This window comes from Phocoena sinus, chromosome 15 (assembly GCF_008692025.1).
Source record: "Phocoena sinus isolate mPhoSin1 chromosome 15, mPhoSin1.pri, whole genome shotgun sequence".
NCBI classification, from domain to species: domain Eukaryota; kingdom Metazoa; phylum Chordata; class Mammalia; order Artiodactyla; family Phocoenidae; genus Phocoena; species Phocoena sinus.
Window position 1 is genome coordinate 66,300,335 of NC_045777.1, and position 23,138 is coordinate 66,323,472.

General features: G+C 44.6%; 1 protein-coding gene across 2 annotated transcripts; it reads right to left on the reverse strand.

Moving 5' to 3' along the window:
* Positions 1-1,018: 1,018 nt before the first annotated feature.
* CRYM (crystallin mu) lies at positions 1,019-19,327 on the reverse strand. 2 transcript variants are annotated; one of them, XM_032607020.1, is made up of 8 exons: positions 19,058-19,312; positions 18,404-18,557; positions 16,216-16,278; positions 12,901-13,002; positions 7,936-8,119; positions 4,219-4,340; positions 3,414-3,498; positions 1,020-1,359 (listed from the first exon to the last, which is right to left on the reverse strand). In XM_032607020.1, the coding sequence occupies exons 1-8, from the start codon at positions 19,225-19,227 to the stop codon at positions 1,295-1,297; spliced, it is 945 nt and encodes a 314-aa protein (XP_032462911.1). In that variant the 5' UTR covers positions 19,228-19,312; the 3' UTR covers positions 1,020-1,294. The 2 variants fall into 2 exon arrangements, with proteins under 2 accessions (XP_032462912.1, XP_032462911.1); XM_032607021.1 differs by lacking the exon at positions 12,901-13,002 and having other exon boundaries at positions 1,019-1,359; positions 19,058-19,327.
* Between the last annotated feature and the right edge of the window lie 3,811 nt (positions 19,328-23,138).

Genomic DNA, 23,138 nt, shown 5'->3' on the forward strand with positions numbered 1-23,138 from the left:
ATGTGGTCAGATGGGCTGATTGCACCACTGACTTCAAGGCGGGGGGGCATGTGACCCAGGCCTGGATAATAGGGGAATTAGATCCCCCTGGATGATGCAGTGGTTCAGGGATAATAAGCATATGGGCCTGACCTGGCCAAACAGCATATTCCATTTCCTTTAGCCACTGTGTGTGTTATGCATATGGGCATAGGCCCTAGATGGTCCGGTATGTCTCCATTCTGAAACTTTTAACTGTTAAGGAAGAGAATGTCTCTTTCTGCCAAGGTTGCTGAAGAGGACAGACTATGATTCAAGAGCTGCTGGCACCCATCCTGCCACTATCAGGGGAGAGCTTACCTGATAATGCAGCCAACACCAACGAAAACAGAGCCAAGGAACAGAGAGAGCAAGACTGGGTCCTGATGACACTTGGACCCCCTGGATCCAGCTATAGCTGAAACCAGTTACCTGTGTACGTCTTAATTATAAGAGCCAATGAATCCCATTCTTCACTCATTCATTCAACTTAAGGTAGTTTGAGTTGTGGTCTCTACCGATTGTGACTGAAGGAGTTCTGACCAATAGAGAAGCTCTGCTGTTCCTTGAAATTTCAATTATAAGAAGCCAGAAACAAAAGGCTACATAATATATGATTCCACTTATATGAATGTCCAGAAAAGGCAAATCCATAACAACAGAAAGTAGATTAGTGGTTGCCAGGGGCTGAGAAGAAGGGGGAATGGGGACTGACTGCTAATGGCTACTGGGTTTCTTTTTGGAGTGATGAAAATGTTCTGAAATTAGACAGTGGTGATGGTTGCACAACCCTGTGAATATACTAGAAAACACTGAATTCTAAACACTTTACACACTGAACACTTTAAACTGGTGGATTTTATGATATGTAAATTGTATCTCAATCAATAAAATAGAAAAAATTTAACTATAGCCATCGGAGCTCCTGCAGGGAGTGAACGGGAGCATTTCATCCCCTCACTTTCATTGCTGTGAGGGATGGAAGTTACCAAAGCAAGAACTGCAGAATTGGAAAAAGCTTTATTTCAAGGGATTACAAAAGGTAGTGAAATACAGGGGAAAGGGAGTGCTAATATAATCTGGCATAACAGAGAATGGCCACTTAGTTTTGCTTTCTAACTACAAACACAAAAGGGGATCTCATTATTTAAGGTTAAAACAGGATAAGCACAAAACTATAGATCACTGGGCTCCCTCATTTAACCTAGAGATTATGAGACAACTAGTTTAATACCCCTTGAGCTGTAGCATCCATTCAACACAAAGTTCCTTCGTTTTATTTACCAGATGACCAGGAATCGTACACAAGTTTGGCTGCAACCATGTCTTCCACCGCCATTCCTGGAATGGACAGAAATTTGGTTCACCTTTTGTCAGAACAACTTTTCCACAAACAGCCCAGATCCCAGAACTGGCAGTCCCCTGATACAGTGTCCATCAGGGTAACAAGGACTGATACCCAGAGGTGAGTTCAGGCTTGAAGTATTGGCAAAGGGCAGGACAAGGCAAGAAACGCCCACCAAAGAAATTTTATGTATCCTTCAGACGTTACTTCAGGGGTCAGAAAACTTTCTGTAAAGGGCCAGATGGTAAAAATTTCAGGCTTTGCGGGCCAATTACTTGCAATTACTCAACTCTGCCATTGGAGTGCAAGGGCAGCCATAGACAACAGGGAAACAGATGAGCCTGACTGTGCTCCAAGAAAAGTTTCTTTATGGACACTCTAGTTTGAATTTCTTAAATTTTCACATGTCACGAAACATTCTTAATTTTTTCCCCAATCATTCGAAAATGTAAAAACCATTTCACTTGTGGGCTGTACAAAAACAGGTGGTAGGTTGGGTTTAGCCTGTGGTCTGCAGTTTGTTGGACCCTCTGGTCTAGTCCAAACCCTGAATCCTTCAGCAACGGACCCTTTGTCTTATAGTTTTGGGCACATACCTTAAGCTTGAATGGACATATGTTCTTAAAGGCCAGGGGCTGGTTTTATTAACTTTGTAGCTACCACTGCAGCCCGGTACGGAGCTTGATACATAGCAGGTATTTAATATGCACCTGCTAGATGAACGGATGTGCCGATAAACCAGCCCCCAAAAGTGAGAAAGTAAAAATTGCTCAGAAGTGTAGAGCAGGGCTATGCAGTGCTGTGTCTCCTGAAGGGAGCCGGCTGACCTCTGATCTGCTAGGAACAATGAGACTTTCAGACCCAGCTAGACCAGTGTGATGTCTTTGAACCAGGCTCTAGATAAAGCTTATACTGTGTTTGCCTGTCGTTCTGTGCATGAGGTTTAAAAAAAAATATTTAGGGCTTCCCTGGTGGCGCATTGTTGGGAGTCCGCCTGCCGACGCAGGGGACGTGGGTTCGTGCCCCGGTCCAGGAAGATCCCACATGCCGCGGAGCGGCTGGGCCCATGAGCCATGGCCGCTGAGCATGCGTGTCCGGAGCCTGTGCTCCGCAACGGGAGAGGCCACAACAGCGAGAGGCCCGCGTACCACAAAAAAAAAAAAAAATTTAACAGATGGCAAGGCATGGATACTGACTGACCGGCATGGGTGCTGGGTGGTCAGAGTACTCTTAATACTCTGCCATGCATTAAAGCTTTGGTTGCTTAATCATTAACAAATACGTAAGGTCTGTGAGGCTGAGGGGGCTCAGGGCAGCAAATATTTACCACCATTTTGAGAGTATTTCATATTTTAGGTGTAGGAGCTGAATATTAGCTCTGTTACCACGTGTGTCCATTGCCTTAAATCTGGTGGGATGGGAGAGCTGGGCTGAGGGGCAAACCAGCCACTGGGAGCCCCTTCTTTGTTGGGCTTCTGCCTGTGCTAACTCAGGTAGTAATGGGGCTCCCCACTGAAGACCTTCTTAAAATCAGCAAGCAGAAAGGTAGGGAAGGAGGGGGAAAAAAGGTCTCAGGCTGTACTTCCTGTCTGGGTCTCTGTCAGGTTGGGGCTCCCTGCTATTTCTCTTAAGCTCCCTGTTTTTAAACATCTTTTTCTCCTGTCCTCCCATCTCTGAAGGATATCTTCTTCTGAGTGTCATTGTCTTAATGCTGACACTTGCTGTGTGCACACTGTTTTATATACACATCTCACTTAATTCTCACAAAAACTCCAGGGAACAGGTGGTGAGAAAACTGTGGCTCAGAGAGGTGAGGTCACTTGCCCAAGGACGCGTGTCCAGGGAGTGGCAGAGAAAGGAATCCAACCCAGGACTGACCAGTTCCAGAGTTCATGGGCTTCACCACTATGCCGACGTAAATAATTGACCTGAGTGATAGATTTCACAATGCTTCAGCTGTGGAGCCTGCTGACCCATTCCTCTTCCCACCCATGGGTAAACCTACCTTGTGCTCTGGTTAAGTTTGTGCCTTGGGAGCAATGGCTCTTACCCAAAGACTTGAACACCGTAGTCTTCTCACAGTGGGCTGGTTTCACTCCCTTTACCACTTCTCCGAGCTCAGCGAAGATCTCGGCCTGTCAAATGAACACACACTGACCCAGGCCATGGGGCTAATGTCTGCTCAGGGCCGGCTTCTGAAGCCAGGACAGGGTGTCCCTGAACTGGATAAGTGATAAACTTGATAAAAGGACCTTTTGCAAACTGGATGATGTCAGGAAGGAAGCCTCCACCTTAAACCTCTTTTTTTTTTGGTGGTGGGGGGCGGAGGCGGGCACGGGTACCATCTGCCTCTGTGATACTGTGATTGCAGAGATACAAATCTGTAGCCAGGGGAATGTCCTGCCAGGATACTGTCAGTGAGGAAATAGGCCTGTTCTTATCTGAACACTCATTTTGGCAGCCCCCTTCTTGCCTCTATGCCCTGATTACAAAAAAAAAAGGCCAGAAAGTGGCCAACCCTAATCCTAATTTGTTGGCCACATTGGGAAAGTTTCCAGGCTGTAACAGCCTCCTATCTTCCAATCCTACTGCTTTATAGGACAGCCCAGTTCAACAGAAAAGTCCATCAAGCCGCTCTCTTCAGGCAAAGGGGACAGGAAAACACATCACCACATAACTGCCACATTATTCTGGGAGGGGATTAGAAAAGGTTGAGAGATGTTTGGGAGTTGTCATCCCACAAAGAGGTAAGGGTTACCGAGGTCTGAAGCAGGCCAGACAGAAGGGGGTGTTAATGAAACCCTGGGATCCAGGTGAGGCCATCCAGGAAACAGCCCACCAGAAAGGAGGCTCACCCCTGACAAGAGGACATCTCCAGACTCTTTCAGGGCAGCCTCCTGGGAATCCACATACAGCACAGCCTGTGTCATGAGCTCATCATCCAGCTCTCTCCAGTCAGGTCTGCTGGCGCCGATGGCTAAGAGACAGCAAAACAGACCCTGAGCCTAGAAATGGTCACAAGGAATACCAAACACTCCAAAGAATGAAAGGGGTGGGGAAAAGGAGGTGACAGAGGACACATGGGAACAGATGTGGAATGCCCCATTTCCCCAGGCCAACTCCCTCCCAATCGACAAGACTGAATTCACTAATAAGAATGATACCTGGGCATTTTTTCCTTTCCATTTCATATCCATTCTCATTACTAAAAAAAGATTTCGAGGCAACTTGGCATTCATTTACTGTGTGCCTACTATCTGTGGGATGTTTCACACATACTATTTATAGTCCTCACAAGCACACTTCACATGTGATTCCCATTTAAAAAGTACACAAACTGAGGCTCAAAGAAGTGGTACATGCCAAGGTTAAGTATCTAATAAGTGCATCTATAGCTCTGAGACAGTACATGCCTTTCATGCTTCTTCCACTTATCAGGAACAGAGACTTCCTTACAAAACCCCTAAAACTAGAGACATTACTTGGAGCTTATTCAGACCCCACGCTCCTCTATCTTCTGTCTGTCTGCTTGTTCTTCAATCATTCCCATCCCTCACCCCCAACCACTTCTCCCTTAATTCACAAGAAAAGAGCCCAGTGTTAGGGTCAGAGAGAAGCCCCAATAAAGAGGAAACTGGCTGCACCCTGGCACCAAGGTTTCACATCCTCTGCAGAGCCGAGAACCATAATGATGAATCCAAGGAATCATGACTCCTGGCACTGGAACACAGGAATAACGCAGAGGCTGCAACCAAATGCCTGCAGGCCAGGAAGGTAATGAAAATGAGCAGAACTGGTCAGAGGAAGTGGATTGGAAATGGTGGAGACTGAGTACAGAGAAGAAAGCAAGACCCTTCTAAAGCAGACAGTTATTGTTCAGCTCAAGCTAATTGTTGCCATGTGAGAATGCAGGGCCACTGTTAGAAAGCCTCCCCTACCCCTGCTCCTTTTTTAAAAGAGAAGCAGGAAATCTCTTTGCATGTGTTAGTTCTTGATTTTCAGAACACTCTACGGTCTGAAAAAAACACATCTGCTGGCTGGATCCAGCCCATGCCAGCCAGTCTTTGGAAACTGCTATAAAGCTTTATACAAATATAAGGCAGCATTTACAAGCCTTCTCTCACTGCCATCCAGTTTTCTCTACTTGTTCCCTCTCCTGCTGTTCTCTCTCACTCTAATTTTCAAAGAGAGTGGTGTCAAAATGTCCATCTTGAAGGCTGTTTGTGTGAGAAGTTCTATAGAACAGAAGCACCAACTAATGAAGCTCATAAATAAATCATAAGCTGGTGGGAAAAACCCTAGCTTCTCAAGCCCCCTCTTCTGATTGCTCCTGTTGCCCCCAATCTGGAAGCAGGGTGAGTTCTCGAAGGACTGCATAAGGCCACTCAGGCTGATGGAGATGGTCCGGGTAGCAAAGGGAGGGGCTTGACTCGGGCTGGGCCTTGGCCTTCCTGCAGTGGGGCGAAAATGGGTGAGGGTCAGACGCTGGCTGTTGGGCTGCAGGGATAGGATGAGGGACGTGCAGGGGGGGTTGGAATTGGGCGTATCTTTAGCCAAGCTGTAAAGTAAGTAAAATCTGTTGTTGGTGTTTCCCTGTTGACTGCACTTACAACATACTTAAGTATATTTAATGCCTCTGTGAATACATAAACCAATTTCGTCTTTAGGCTAGGGAAAGATATGAGATGGCTTGACTCTCCTTCCTGGAGAGAGACTCAAAGTGTGACAGGGATCCAACATGACGGATAGTCTCTGTTGTTGGCTTTGAAGGTGGAGCGTCCACATGAAAAGGAATGTGGACAGCCTCTAGGAGCTGAGAGCAGCCCCAAGGAAAAGGGCACCTTTGTCCAAAACACAAGGAACCTGCCACGACCATGTGGGCTGGGAAGAAGACTCCGGGCTCTGGATAAGACTGCCACCTGAACAACACCTTGATTTCATCCTTGTGTGAGCAGAGGACTTAGCTAACCCATGCCCAGACTCCTAACCACAGAAACTGAGATAATAAATATGTGCTGTTTTAAGCTGGAAAAAAAAAAAAAAGAAAAAGCTGAAAAAATGTCAAGTCAGTCTTGCTGAAGATTCAGCTCTTGTCCATTACACCAAGAACTGGTTTCTCTTGATTCCCTCAGTCCTTCCAGAAATGGTCTTACTGTTCGAGTCTGGCTTTATGAAGAGTAAGACCTACCCCCTGGACCCACATTCATAACACCAGTCCCACACAGGCTGAGACCTTCAATTTGCTATGGCCCATTCCTCAATCATACCACGTTTTGTTTCCTTTATAGAACTTATCCTCAGCTGGAACCATCTAGCTCATCCGTTCATTTACTTGTTTGTTGTCTACCTCCCTTCTCTGGAATGTAAGCAGCGGGAAAGCAGTGATCTTGATTGCTGGTTTACTGTGGCCTCCTCAGCATCTAGAACAGTGCCTGACACATGGTAGGGATTCAATACATATTTGTGAATGAACTTGGCCCTTGCACGTGTGTGCAGACATTTTAGATTTTGAGTTCACACTATGTGCTTGTCACTAAAACATGGGGCGCTGATACCATGTTTAAATTCTTGAGTCTCCAATTGTTTGCTCATCAGAATCCAGTCTTCTTATTGAAAGATACCATAGGGTATCATTTAAGATCTTGGGCTCTGAGGGTGTATTACCTCAGTTCAAATCCCAGTTTTGCCTCTAAGAACCTCTGACTTTGGGCAAGTTTCTTAATCTTTCCATGCCTTGGTTTACCTACCTGTAAAATGGGGGTCATGATAATAATAGCTCCTACCTCATATGGTGGTTGTGAGGATTCAGTGATATAGTACATACAAAGAATTTAGAACAGCACCTGCAATAGTAAGTATTCAATATAGACCAGATCTTGTTATAACCCCCAGGGCCATTTGAGGATCTTCAGAGGCCCCAGGAACTCTTATGTTTAGAGTCCCAACCATCCTATCCCACATATTAAAAAGCATCCACTTGTCACATTAAATGTCTTTGGTGTTGTAATTTTAAAAAATTTGTTTTTGTAATTCCAAGTGTTGTTAAAGAACAAGTGAGTCATTTGGCTTTTGTAATTTAAATTTCATAACATTTAAGAACTGAGCTATAGGGCTTCCCTGGTGGCGCAGTGGTTGAGAGTCCGCTTGCCGATGCAGGGGACACAGGTTCGTGCCCCGGCCTGGGAAGATCCCACGTGCCGCGGAGCGGCTGGGCCCGTGAGCCATGGCCGCTGAGCCTGCGCGTCCGGAGCCTGTGCTCCGCAACGGGAGAGGCCACAACAGTGAGAGGCCCGCGTCCCCAAAAAAAAAAAAAAAAAAAAAGAACTGAGCTATAATTGATCATTTGCTATAATGATACAACTTTATAAAACTTTCATTAAATTTATTAGTTTCAGGTTTGTGATTTTTGTTTCATATTTTGGAGTATCATTTTTTTCAGAACTCAAATGTTTCTGAGGCCATTAAAAAGCTCAAGCATTTTGCATGAGTAAAACAGCTCTGCAGATGCAGCCCCCTTGGTCCAGCCAAGGGAGAGTCTGGCCACCCAAGGCTCATGGAGCCACTCTGCTTACCATTGATGTGAGCCCCGGGCTTCACCCATTCACCAAACAAAATGGGCTCCGTTGCCATGGTGACTGTGATGATCACATCTGCCCCGGTCACAGCCTCCTGAACCGATGAACAGACCCGTACCTCTCCTTGCACTGTGTTCGCAAACTTCTCTGCATTTTCTTTGGTGCGGTTCCATATCCTCACCTTCGTTGGGGGTAATAAGAGGGACATTGGTGCCATGATTATTTGGCTGTTTATGTTTCATTAAGCCCAGGGGTGCAAGGAAAAGTTGAACCACTCTGGGGTTAGGGCTGTAGTTATTTAAATCATTCCGTATGGTGAATGTACATTTGTCTGGGCCAGATATTTGAAAATGACCTTTCTCTATCCCATTCGCCTTTCAAGAAGGGGGGAAGTTTTTCACTTCTAGCTTGGGACACACAGCCTCAGTAGCTTAATAGCTACTATATAGCTTAATGATTAGCAGAGCAAGTTCTGGAGCTAGACAGGCTTAGAATCAATCCTTGCTGTCACTTACTGTTTCTGAAGTATATTTAACTTCATTCAGCCTAAGTTTTCATGTCTGTAAAATGCAAATGATAACAGGCAAAGTCAGTATCAAACTCACAGTTTATGTTTGGGAGTCTGTAAAGGAGTCATAACAGGTATGAGATTCACAAACAGGATGTGCAGGGCTGTGCTTGGAATAGCTTGATCTCTGAAGGATATGTAGGGAATTAAAATCTGGAAGGGTTTCAGGAGTGAATGGTGCAGCAGAGTAGAAGGCCAAGAGTAATAGCTACGGTTAGATTCCTGGGAAGCGCTGGCGGGAGAGGGTGGGTCACTGGCATCACCAGGAGGTGGGGACTTGCTAGCTGGCTTAACAGATTTTGATGTCTGTGGTGGCAGCTGTCAGCCTTCAACTGAAAATAAGGCCTAAAGAATCTCTCATAAGGAAATATAATAAATATGGAAATAAATGTTATGTCTGAGTAAGTTCATTAACTAAGGTGAAGAACAATACAATATGTCCATTTATAAGAGAATGGTTAACTATACCATCTTGCTTGATAGAAAAATATGAAATACCATACAAAAATTAAGTAATCTGGAAAAGTGATGGTGTTACAACATGCAGTGAAAATACAGTATATACAACTGTGTATATCTAACATGATTAAATCTTTAAGAGGTTAATATTCAAAATATACAAAGAAATTATAAAATTTAATATTAAAAAATAAAGCAACCTTATTTTAAAATGGGCAGAGGACCTGAATAAATATTTTTCCAAAGAAGGCATACAAATGGGCAACAGACACATGAAAGGATGCTCAACATCAATGGAGCATAGGGAAATGCAAATCAAAACCACAATAAGGGGGGCTTCCCTGGTGGCGCAGTGGTTGGGAGTCCGCCTGCCGATGCAGGGGACGCGGGTTCGTGCCCCGGTCCGGGAAGATCCCACATGCCGCGGAGCGGCTGGGCCCATGAGCCATGGCCGCTGAGCCATGGCCGCTGAGCCTGCGCGTCCGGAGCCTGTGCTCCGCAACGGGAGAGGCCGCAGCAGTGAGAGGCCCGCGTACCACAAAAAAAAAAAAAAAAAAAAAAAAAACCACAATAAGGGGCTTCCCTGGTGGCGCAGTGGTTAAGAATCCACCTGCCAATGCAGGGGACATGGGTTCGAGCCCTGGTCCGGGAAGATCCCATATGCCGCGGAGCAACTAAGCCCGTGCGCCACAACTACTGAGACTGAGCTCTAGAGCCCGTGAGCCACAACTACTGAACCCACGTGCCACAACTACTGAGCCCACGTGCCACAACTACTGAAGCCCGCGCGCCTAGAGCCCGTGCTCCGCAACAAGAGAAGCCACGACAATGAGAGCCCGCGCACCGCAACGAAGAGTAGCCCCCGCTCGCCGCAACTAGAGAAAGCCCGTGTGCAGCAACAAAGACCCAACGCAGCCCTAAATAAATAAATAAATTTAAAAAAAAAAAAAAAAACCACAATAAAATATCACCTCCATTTCCCTTGGCATGACGACTATGCACAGACCTATGGTCAATTAATCTCTGACAAAGGAGGCAAGAATACACAATGGAGAAAAGACAGTCTCTTCAATAAGTGGTGCTGGGAAAACTGGGTAGCTACATGTAAAAAAATGAAATTAGAACATTCTCTAGCACCATACACAAAAATAAACTCAAAATGGATAAAGACCTAAATTTAAGACCAGATACTATAAAACTCTTAGAGGAAAACATAGGCAGAAAACTTTTTGATATAAATCACAGCAATAACTTTTTGAATCCACTTCCTAGAGTAATGAAAAAAACAAAAATAAACAAATGGTACCTAATTAAACTTAAAAGCTTTTGCACATGAAAGTAAACCATAAACAAAACGAAAAGACAACCCACAGAATGGGAGAAAATATTTGCAAACGAAGTGACCAGCATAGGATTAATCTCCAAAATATACAAGCAGCTCATGCAGCTCAATATCAAAAAAACAAACAACCCAATTAAAAAATGGGCAGAAGACCTAAATAGACATTTCCCCAGGAAGACATACGGATGGCCAAAAAGCACATGAAAAGATGCTCAACATCACTAATCATTAGAGAAATGCAAATCAAAAGTACAATGAAGTATCACCTCACACCAGTCAGAATGGCCATCATCAAAAAGTCCACAAACAACAAATGCTGGAGAGGGTGTGGAGAAAAGGGAACCCTCTTGCACTGTTGGTGGGAATGTAAATTGATAAGCCACTATGGAAAACAGTATGGAGGTTCCCGTAAAAATCTCAAAATAGAGCTACCATATGACCCAGCAATCCACTACTGGGCACATACCCTGAGAAAACCATAATTCAAAAAGACACATGTACCACAATGTTCACTGCAGCATTGTGTCCTAGCTATTAATTTACAATAGCCAGGACATGGAAGCAACCTAAGTGCCCATCAACAGATGAATGGATAAAGAAGATGTGGCACATATATACAATGGAATATTACTTGGCAATAAAAAGAAATGAAATTGAGTTATTTGTAGTGAGGTGGATGGACCTAGAGTCTGTCATACAGAGTGAAGTAAGTCAGACAGAGAAAGACAAATACTTTATGCTAAACCATATATATGGAATCTAAAAAAAAAAAAAGGTTCTGAAGAACCTAGGGGCAGAACAGGAATAAAGACACAGATGTAGAGAATGGACTTGAGGACACAGGGAGGGGGAAGGGTAAGCTGGGACAAAATGAAAGAGCAACATTGACATATATACAGTACCAAATGTAAAAGTGATAGCTAGGGAAGCACCTGCATAGTACAGGGAGATAAGCTCGGTGTTTTGTGTCCACCTAGAGGGGTGGGGGAGGGAGGGAGGGGATATAGGAATATATGTATACGTATAGCTGATTCACTTTGTTATACAGCAGAAACTAACACACCATTGTAAAATAAATAAATAAATAAGTAACCTCCAATAAAGATGTTAAATAAATAAATAAGTTAAATAAATAAATAAATAAACAAACCACTTGTGATTTCCAGAGGGGGCGGGTTGGGGGATGGGTAAAACAGGTGAAGGGGATTAACAGGTACAAACTTCCAGTTTCAAAATAATTAAGTCATGGGGATATAATGTGCAGCATGGAGAATATAGTCAATAATATTGTAATAACTTTGTATGGTGACAGATGGTAACTAGACTTACATTGGTGACCATTTCGAAATGTATATAAATATCAAATCACTACAATGTACACCTGAAACTAATAAGATGTCGTATGTCAATTATACTTTAATAAAAAAAGCAGAGAAAAACCATACAGCTATGTTACAAAAAGCAGACGAGAGAGATTGGAAATGTTAACTACTTGTCTTTGAAAACAGATAAAAGGGAATTTTTCTTTTGTTTTCTTCATTACAGTCTTCATTTCTCAAAGCAGAAGTATTATTTTTATCACAAGAAATCATACCTTAAATATACTCCACCCCTCACACACATAGAAAAAAATAAAAGTAGCATCAAATGTATCAAAAATAATAGGAAGTGTGAGCCAGCCAGAATGGGGAAAAGTAGACTAACATCTAGGCTGCAGAAGGCATGCTGTGGCCTCCTGCTCTCTAGGCCTCATTCCCAGCTCCTGAATCCCTAAGCCTGAATACTTAAGGACCCCAGATTCTCCTAAGAGAAACAATAGAAAGGGGCCAAAAGAACACCTGAATGTATGTAATGGATATGACACAATCCTTTAAGTAACCGAGTAGGCTCTCTGCGTACTTCGGCATACCCTGCAAACTGAGAAACTGGAGGGGGTGATTCAGGCCTTTCCCCCAACTCTTCACGTCCAGTGGGACTTCTGGGCAAATCGTTAAAAGAATGGTCTAGGGGGCTTCCCTGGTGGCGCAGTGGTTGAGAGTCCGCCTGCCGATGCAGGGGACGCGGGTTCGTGCCCCGGTCCGGGAAGATTCCACGTGCCGCGGAGCGGCTGGGCCCGTGAGCCATGGCCGCTGGGCCTGCGCGTCCGGAGCCTGTGCTCCTCAACGGGAAAGGCCACAGCAGTGAGAGGCCCGCGTACAGCAAAAAAAAAAAAAAAAAGAATGGCCTAGGGACTTCCCTGGTGGTGCAGTGGTTAAGAATCCACCTGCCAATGCAGGGGACAGGGGTTCGATCCCTGGTCTGGGAAGATCCCACATACCACAGAGCAACTAAGCCTGTGTGCCACAACTGCTGAAGCCCGTGCACCTAGAGCCTGTGCTCTGCAACAAGAGACTCCACCACAATGAGAAGCCCGTGCACCACAACAAAGACCCAATGCAACCAAAAATAAATAAATAAATAAATTTATATTAAAAAAAAGAATGGTCTAGATGGTGGGACTCTCAACCTGACAATTTCAGCATAACCCACACTGTAACAAAGGAGTACAGAGAAAGGTCACTGCTACTTCCTCCACAACCCTCCCTGGACCTACCTCCTTAAAGGAGAACTGCTCTGTGAAGACCTCATAATGGCTATAAGCCTGGACGCCAGCTCCAAGGATACACAACACTTCACTGCTGGGGGGTTTCAAAAACTATTTGAGAGAAATGAGATAGAAAAGGTCAAGGGAGACTCTAGGAGCCAGGAGAAGATCAAATACAGTTTGAGAATCAGGTGAACTTCAAGACCTCTCAGGCAATCAAGGAGATGTCATTGTGTATTTCCGTTTCCCCAGAGTGGGGAGGGAGGGAAGGAGCCTTCATTGGGTACCTAATATATGCCAGTGCTTAAGCCTCATAATCTCATTTAGTCCAGACAATCGACCCTATGAGCTAGATACTCCCATTGTTATCCTCCTCTTACAGATAAAGAAATTGAGGTCCAGAGAGGTTAAGTAACTTACTCAGGGCCCTATGACTACTGAACGGCACAGTGCGGCTCTAAAACCACATCTTTCATTCTCAAAGCCCACATGCTTTCTGCTGTGCTACCCTATCTCAGGGGCGTGATAAGCCACACCTACTTCTGAGAGCTGTTAGTTGCTTCTGGAATCCATGAATCCTTGGGAGCCTAGGTTCTCAGCTATATTTGCTGTGCCCACTCTCTGTTGATCCTGACTCAGCCTCCGTCTTCCTTTAAAGAGGGATGTAGAGATGGCATTTGTGGCACCTGCTAAGGGTGTATGTGTGTCTTTATTTGTGAGTGAGGTTCTCTGATCAACTCTGCCGTAAAGTCTTTCTGAGCACCCTGACAGATTTCACCACTTCATAGCACTTGTTTGTTTACAAATTTATTTTCCTGTACTGGTATGTAAGCCCCGGGAAAACAGAGACAGTCTTATTTGCACAGAATTGGCACATATCTACCATTACCTATGAGAAACACAGCAGGGTTTCTTGACCTCAGCACTACTGATATGTGGGCTGGATAATTCTTTGTTGGCAGGTGGGTGGGCTGTCTTGTGCATTATAGGATGTTGAGAAGCATCCCAAGTCTCTGTCCATTAGCACCCCCTATGTCCTCAGTTGCAACAACCAAAACTGTCTCCAGACATTGCTAATTGTCTCTGGGGCAGCTGGCCAAATTGTTTTCAGTTAAGAACAACTGGCAGTGAGGAATGACAACACTTGCTCCTCAAACCATCCATATTTAATAAGACCGTCTTCTGCCTTTCCTCTATTTCATTTAATAAAAATTGAGCTCCTTGGGGCTGCTCTTTCTTGCAATGCTAATTATTGAGATTCTGGAGTGCAACCTTAAAAATGAAAGTATTCTTAATTATTAATCACTTGCAAAAAGGAGTCTCAAATATTGGCAGGTGATTAGAGATGATGTCTCCTGTAGCTGCAGAAGGAGAGATAGCATTTTGTGCCATCAACTATAGTTCAAAGAACCTTGATTTGAAAAGTTTTCAAAATGACAATATCCACAAGACTAGTAATCTTATGCTCCTGTCCAATAAGGAGAATTATGTAATTTTTCCTTAACTAATTTTTTTTTCTGTTCTCAGTTAATATGAATCTATTCTTGGAAGTACACGTGGGCTTCAGAAATTGTTGCAGTATCCTGTAAAGTAACCTTTAACCTCTGACAGAAGAATTAACCTGGTTGATCATCAGAATCAACCAGATACCATAAAAAACCAAAACACCCAGTTTCTTAGGCCCTACCCTCAGCGATTTCAATTCAGTGGTTTTGGGAATCTGAATTTAAAAAAAAAAAATTCCCCAGATGCTGCTGCTCCTGCATAGCCTGGGTTGGAAACTACTGATCTGGGACGAGAAGACGCACAGCTACCTGGGTTGTCTGACTACAGGAAACCCTAGACTCCATTTCCTTCTGCACAAAATGAGGCCAGTAATACTTGTTCTGCCTTCCTCCCAGAAATCCAAAAAGTGATTTATTTCAAACAATGGTTTGGAAATTATTTTGGAAAAGATCAAAGTCCTTTTCAAAGGTAGGGCAGTATTGTTAGAGTCGCTCTGTTCCTAAGTTACCAGGGAACATACTTCAGAGTCCCTTGATCATTTCAATCTGAACTGGGTCTGCATATAATTTTTCAAAGCCAGTTCATCAAGCTGCACACTGTAGTCTACTCCCTTCCTATATAATTACCAGGTTTATCCCCACAGTCTTCCCTCCCCATCATGTGTTTAGAAAACCTTAACACACTCACAATTTGAACACCTGGTCTTTTCTCCTCCAACCCTCCGATAGACCCCACATTTCCTTTATGCTCAGGCCTCATAAACCGGCATTCCCAGACCTTTAATGTGAAAGTTCCAGCCTTTAACTGTTCCTACAGATACCTCGTCTTCTTAACCCTAGCCTCTAAAAATACTGTTCTTCTTGTAGGATGCCTTGGCACTGCTTAGAAATATCATCACCTCTATCACTTGCTTTTCCTTCTGCCTGGAGAAATCCTCCCCTCTTCCTGTTTCACTCACTTACTTCTTTTTCGGTCTTTACTCAAATATCACCTTCCCAGTGAGGTCTTTCCTCGATAATTTAAAATATCACCCCTTCCCAATGCTCTCAATTCTGCTTTATTTTCATCCTTCTAACTGGTGGTGGGGGTGGGCGTGTTATTTTTTTTAAAGCAAGTCCTAGCCTATTAGTAAACTCAAAAGGGGTTTGCTGTTGGTTAATTATTTTTTTTAGCAAATCATACTATGTATTTTATTTTTTATTTTATTTATTGTCCCACCTCCCCTCTGCATGTAACTCTCTGTTTCGTGCAGTACCACATCTCTGACATTTAGAACAGTGCCTGATATGTGGTAGGATCTCAGTCAATACTTGCTGAATGGATACATCTGTGTGGCTTGGATCTGTTTATCTCTCCCTCTGCTTCTTGTGCAGTACTGACTCTGGCCTATGGGGCAACCACACTGATTTGCCAGGAGCAGTGTGGTAGAGGGGAAAGAAAGCAGTCCTGGGAGTCAGAGAGATCAAGTTTTAAATTCTTGCTCTGCCACTTGTTAGCTGTGTGACCCTGATCAACTCACACAACCTCTCTGAGCCATATTCCTTATACCTGGCAAATGAAGATAATCATATCTACTTTGCAAGGTTGGTGTGAAGATCAGGAATAGCACATGTGAGGTACCTGGAATCTTGGGCTCATTAAATGGTAGCCAATCATTTCGTGAATCACTGTGCTCAGCTGACATCCCATATATGGCATATGAAGTTCCAGCTATGCCCAAAGAAGTTCCAAATGAGCTCCTCACTTCTACCTTAGACATTCAAACTTGAGACACTCAATCCCACCCACCAGCTCAGCACAGCCAGGCACTAATCTCACCTTGGTGGCGATGGCAGACACTGCAGCTGTTCTCTTTGCAGTTATGATATTTCCATCCATGACCTTGGAGGAAAGGAGAGACAGTGAACAAGGGGCACCCCTATCCACCACTTAAGCAGAGAGAAGAAGCTCTAGAAGCGTTAGCCCTAGGAAGCATCATAATATTCTATAAAGAGAAGGCTTTGCCTGGATACAATCCCTCCACTTACAAGAAATGCAACTTTGGGCTTCCCTGGTGGTGCAGTGGTTGAGAGTCCGCCTGCCGATGCAGGGGACACGGGTTCGTGCCCCGGTCCGGGAAGATCCCACATGCCGCGGAGCGGCTGGGCCCGTGAACCATGGCTGCTGAGCCTGCGCGTCCGGAGCCTGTGCTCCGCAACGGGAGAGGCCACAACAGTGAGAGGCCCGCGTACCGCAAAAAAAAAAAAAAAAAAAGAAATGCAACTTTGAAAAAATATGTTAATCTTTAAGCACCGATTTCCTACCTGTAAAAACAAAGATCATGGCAACCACTCAGAGGGTTTTTGTGAAGATTAAATGCACTGGCATACATGAAAACATCTAGCATATGGTGAGCCCTCAAGAATTGCCCATTTGCTTTACTTGCCCTGGGATTCTCAAAACATCAAATTAAGGAGAAACTTCAGGAATAAGAGTAAGTCACTTGACATCTGTGCAAGGGCCCTGAAACTCTATCTCAGGGGCTCTCAACTCCTCCTGCACATGTGGGGAGGTTTGTGAAGATACAGATGACCAGACACAACCCTTAGGTTGACTGAATCTGAACACTAGGGATGGGACCCACACACTGTTGTTTTTCAAAGCTCCCCAGGTGATTCTGAATTACGCCTTGCTAGTAATAACTCCCATCCTTTGCACTGTTCTCTGTTTATATTAATCATCTCAATTGGTCCTCACCAAGTAGTATCAGTACTCTCATTTTATGGACATGGAAGTCAGTTGCTTGGCTACTGATCGGATTCAGGAAGAATCTCAGGCCTTGTCATTTAGTTCCAAAGCCTGAGGTGGTCCCAGTTTCCTGGGGAAGCACTGTTGGTAGGTAGTATGGATGCCATTTCCATTGGATGAGCAGAGACTGGGAAGAGCTACATACTCTTTTCAGGGGAGTAATAAATGGGCAGCTTCCTTGGGGAACCAGAAATTCTGAGGAGAGTCTAAGGATCCAGGGGTGGTTTGGATTAAGGAGTCTGTCCCTGATGAGGACTCAACCGGCTGGCCTCAGAGCTAGGCTGGAGGGCACAAAGCACTTTCACTAACCAGTTGTGTGACTTCAAGCAAAGTGACTCTAATGCTCTGAGCCTCAGGAACCTCAAAAGAAAGCGGGTGGGGAGGTGAGGGTGTAATAAAAACTCCCGCAGAGGAGTGTGGTCAGAATTGAATGAGACCAATTTCTCCTGCCTGGTACATGATAAGTGCTCAGTAAACAGCAGTGAGAAAGGCAGTAGAGCATAGTCTTAAGACAGTATAGGCCTTGGACTTACACAGAGTGGGTGTGAAGTCCATCCATGCCACTATGAGCTATGTAAATTTTGGTAAGTTTGGCATAGTTGCTCTATGACTCAGTTTTCTCATCTGCAAAATGGAGATAATAAATTTACTTGCCTCACAGAGTGGTTCTAAGTATTAAGAGAATTAACACATACAAAGTATTTAGAACAGTGCCTGACGCACACAAGGTGCTTAATAAATTTGGACTACTACTATTTTTTGATATTATATTATCATTAAATGTTAAAACAGGTCATTGTGTACCCCTTAGAGAAAAACTCCCAGGTATTAGAGAGCACCCCTACTCTGTAACTCACGTAACTCCACATTGCAGAGATGCACTAAAAAAACGTTTCCTTGGCTACTGGGTTTGTGCAAGCTGTATATTTGGAGTAACCGGTATAGGACAAGAACATTACAAGAATGACGAGATTATTACTTCCACACTGTCACACACTTAAAGCAGCAGTGGGCTCTGGTGCTGGGTTATGCATCCTTAGGCAGTTCTGGAATCAGATACACAGTCACAGATAACCTTCACTGTCACTGGCATCCAGTCACTCAGAGAGGGTCATGGGTGGTCACACTCAAAACTCCCCCTGGTCAACAGAGAACTAACTTCTGAGCCTAGCTCTGTGCACAGGGGCCCTGACCCACCCCTGGCCAGGGAGTTGCTCACCGCCAGAAGGGAGCCATCGCTCGGCTGGAAGAGTAGCACAGTGGCCTGATGGGAGGGGACAGTGGAGGTGGTGCTGTGGCCCTCATAGAAGGTGACCAACTTGGTGGTCAGGGCGTCCTCTGCTGCACTGTAGGCGGGCATGACCCCCAGGAAACTACAAGAAGAGAGAGAGCAGCTTCAACCCCTTCCGGTCAATGCTGAGGTATCCTATCAAGTCCCCATGTCCCTTCGTTTCTCTTTCCTGGCTCAATGCCCTACTGGCCTTCTCCCTCGCCCCCCCACCCCCATCCGTCTGCCATTCCCTTTGGCAGTATGCTGAGTACATTCAAGAATCCGGCTCTGGATGAGAAAAGTCACCCCAGTTCTGCCACTTACTAGCTGCGTAACCCTGGGTACTTCACTTCACCTCTCTGAGTCTCGGTTTTCCCATCAGTAAATGTTGCATCAATACCTACCTATATATGGAGTGTGTTGAATTAAACAAGGTAATTCCTGTAAAGCGCCCACTTGACACGGTTGCAAAAATCAGGTGGGAGCTGTTATTAGCAGTGGTTAGGTAAGCCCTCCCTTCCTTCCTCCCGCTGCTTCCATTCTCACCCCTCCTCTTCCTCCTTTCCAGTTTCTCCAGACCCTGGCCCGGCCTTCCTCACTCACCCACTGTGTTTGGCCACGGGCACCACGGTGCGCACCGGCTGCATGACCCCTCCTTCGGGGCCGCTGGAGAAGTTGGCCAGAGCCGCCTCCAGAGGCGGAATGAGTAGGCTGGAGCTGCGGAGGTGGTCCTGCACATCTGCCGCGCTCAGGAACGCTGGCACAGAGCTCATGTCGCCGCGGACCTTCTACCTCCGCGAGCTCACGGGGATCCGCGCTTCCAGCGCTGTGCCCTATGCGAGAGCGCCCAGGGCGCGCTGCCGCCTACAGGTCACCGCCCAGCTCCGGGGGCGGAGCAAAGCCGGTTTCCTCCAACCCCCATCCGCAGGGGTGGGCGAGCTGGGTCTGCTCCAGACACAGGTTCCGGAAGATTGGAGGTGACGCGGCGGGCTGGCTGGCAGTTAGTATTCTTGGGTCCACTTTCTCAATTCCTGTAGTTAGCTGTAGTCACATTCCTTGCAAAACATGTTAGTTTGGCGCCCTACCTTCTTCCCTCCCCCCAACTCCACTATTTGCTGTCTAGGTCCTGCTGCCTGGGAAAGAGGAGACAGAGGGAGATGGGGGCAAACAATGATGGGCTCCCTTATTTCTTAAATTATTGCCTGCTTTTTAGGAGCTCTTAGATGAAAGGAGATAGAAGGTTATTAAAAAACATTTTCCTTTAAATTCTGTCCCCATCTGGAGTCTCTTATCCCAACCTCGCTCCCACCCCTACCCCATCCCCACCCCGAGATCCCGGGCTGTTGACCGCTTCGAGTGCACAGTATTCTCCTGGGCTAATTAATTGAACTAACCTTCATCTTTAGAAAAGGGGGAAGTTCCCAGGACAAGATATAATGGCCTTAGTCACAAATCGCCAAGTGCATAAGTTGTCATGTCAGCAGAGGAGTTGGGATCTGCCCTTGAAGTGAGACTCCAGAACTCTACCCCTAGCCATTAGGCTACATTGGCAGAGAGGGTGTAAGAGGGCATTTCGGGCTAGGTTAAACCCAGGGGTGGAAGGAATGTTGTCTCCTCCTTGATGACAGAGTTGGACTGGAACCAGGGACTGATATCTAGGAGCACCAAGACATAAAACTGGGATGCTTCTTGAAGTCAAGCAGCTAAGAGGGTGATTCTTTGGAAGGGAATTACATGGTTAAAGAGATTAAACATTTAGATAGAAGGCTCTTGTACCAATGCAGAGGGTGAAACAAATGAGCAAGAGTGTAGCCTGGGACACAAGTCAGGAGACTCCAGTGCATAAGTTGTGCTCCCCTGATATTTTCACTGGGAGCTACATAGGGCACTTCTTAGGAAATGGTCACATCATAATGAAAGACAGAGTAGTAAGTGTCAAAATATGTACCAATGAAATAATAAATCACATGTAATGTACTTAGCACAGTGCTTGGCACAGAGTAGCCACATAATAAATGAAAACCTCTTATATCATCAAAACACAGAGAAGATGTGGCGGTGGTTGGAAAAGCTTATTTCAATTACACAAATTTGTTTCTTCAGTTCACCATCCTTAGAAATGCAGGCCCAGGGCTGCTGGGATTACGGAAATGTTTACGGCTCATTATTTGTGTTGTTATAATTATTATGACGTAACAATTATTGGGTTTAAAAAATGACAGAGGTATAAAGAAAATAGCAGTGTGTCTCATTATTCTTGAGGAAAAAAAAGCAAAACCAAATACTCACCAACTAAAAGAGAAATGAAATAGGAAAGCCAGATGGTTTTTTGTTTGTTTCCATTGTGTATTTAAAAATTGAGCCCTGGTCAAGTAGAAAGCTTTTGTATTTGTTTCTAGCAAATCCTGTAGGAACAGGACTAGTCTGTAAATCACCTCAAATCGTGTTCTTAAAGCTTTGCGTACCATCACCCAGGCCCTCACTAAAGTAGCGCTGGGAAAATTGGTCTTGATTGAATTAATTCTGTTGGGACTGGAGACCCAGGGAACTAACTGGTCCCAAGTATCCAGAGCCTTTCCAAAATGAAAGTTATACAATATGCAATATCTGGTTAGGATCAGGAGTTGCACAACCTGGGCAGGTAGAAGGGAATTCTTAGGTGATCACATATGCTAGGAGTCCAACTGCCAGGTTCTGTTGAAGCTCTAATACCTCTTTGAGATCTTTTATTATTTACTTTAAATATATTGTGTTAAAATTTTTACTACTCCTTTTAGCTTCACTAGGAGCAAAATTAGCCTGCTATTGTAGTTTAATATGCTATTTCAATCATTTTGAATTTGCATCAAAATAAATGCATGATTATTCAAAAGACAGTAGGTCTGTGAGTCACCTCAAACCATCTTCCTCATACGGCTTTGGGTGATATCACTCAGGTCCTCAGCAAAGTTTTAGCTGCCAAACATGGTGGTCTGGTTTTAGCTCAAGGGTCTGGAAAGAAGTCATCATAAAAGGGGAGGGCAGCCTTCTTCCTCCTTCCCAGCCTGGTGTAGCAGCAGTGGTTCTGGGGAGGCTGGTAGGAATTCCAGGGGAGCAGCACAGGTCTGGTGGCCAACTGAAGATCAATGATCTAGAATATAGGTTAGAAGCTGTTTTGCAGTGTGGACTGACAGCAGATTAACCAGTGTACAACAAACATTGGCCCAAATTGTCCAGAGGGAAGGGGGTTGCTGGTGCCACACCACTTGGCTGGGCTATGGAGTTAGCATACTTTTGTATAACATGTAAATAAATACCTTTCTAGGCTTAGTTTACAAGGAGCTTCCGTGGAAATTATCATATTGTTTTTTTTTAACTCATTGATGTGATACATTGGAAGAGCAGATATCCTAACATCTCAATTTGTTTCTAAGGTTTTTATTGGAGTTCTAATGCTTTGGAGATGAAATCCCCAAGTCATTTCCAGGTAGAGGATTAGGAACTTTGTACTTTGTGATTCCCAAGTAAAGGCTCTGTGGTCAGCCAGTTTGGATTTGAATCCTAGTTCTGCCACTGTACATGCTGGATGACCTTAAACAAGAGATTTAGCCACTCTGATCCTGTTTCCTGCACTGTAAAATCAGATAGTATTAGTAATATTAGAACCAACCTCCCAGAGTTGTGGTGAGGCATAAATGAAATCATTTTGTGAAGTGTTTAGCTGGTAGGTGTTTAATAAGTATTGTATTATATAAATATTATTGATGCTTTTTAGTTTATATTATTAAAATAATGAAACTACTATTAGCAGTAATGACTTAAGAGAAAGAGTATTAATAAACTTATTAGTAATGTAGGGGCCAGTAACCAGGATGCTGGTGTAACTCTTCCTTCCCTGCCCTCCACTGAGACCTTGTGCTGGGACACGCCTAGAGGGTTTACAGGCCCCTGTGCCTACACCTCTGGAAGCTCCTTGCTAAGCCTCCACAGACTCTGGGGAGAAGGTGGCCACTTGCACTTCCCTACCCTTCTGTACTGCCACTACCACACTGAAGCTGACAGTAGGGCAGGGCTGTCACTAGGGTAAGCCAAGCACAGTGACTGAAGTACTCACTTCCAGCGCAAAATTTAGGGACATACTCAGAACTCAAGATACTCAGTACTGAAGATTAAAAAAATTTTTTTTTTTTTTTTTTTTGCGGTACGCGGGTCTCTCACTGCTGTGGCCTCTCCCACTGTGGAGCACAGGCTCCAGACGCGCAGGCTCAGCTGCCATGGCTCACGGGCCCAGCCGCTCCGCGGCATGTGGGATCTTCCCGGACCGGGGCACGAACCCGTGTCCCCCGCATCGGCAGGCGGACTCTCAACCACTGCACCACCAGGGAAGCCCCTAAAAAATTTTTTTTAAATGTAATATTGAAAAAAAAAAAAAACACTAAAAGAATTCCATGATAACGAAACTACCAACATTTTAAATAAAGCTAGGATCAGGAGTACTGATTTTTCCTTTTGTTTTAGCCTCCCATATAGCACCTCATGGTACTTTTAAGTTTTTTATTTTGAAAAAATTTTTAAATGTCATATTAAAGTATTTATCTTGCTTATTGAGTTGGTTTCCCCTTAAACAGGCAGGCAAGGCATCCTGGTTACTGGCCTCTACATTACTAATAAGTTTATTAATATTCTTTCTATTAAGTCATTACTA

Excerpts from the sequence above, each read along its gene's own strand:
- CRYM (XM_032607020.1), bottom strand. The coding sequence starts at position 19,227 with ATGAGCTCTGTGCCAGCGTTCCTGAGCGCGGCAGATGTGCAGGACCAC. Across the intron at positions 4,341-7,935 it reads GCCCGGGGCTCACATCAATG|CCATCGGCGCCAGCAGACCT; the intron begins GTAAGCAGAGTG and ends GCTGTCTCTTAG. Across the intron at positions 1,360-3,413 it reads TACGGTGTTCAAGTCTTTGG|GAATGGCGGTGGAAGACATG; the intron begins GTAAGAGCCATT and ends TGTCCATTCCAG.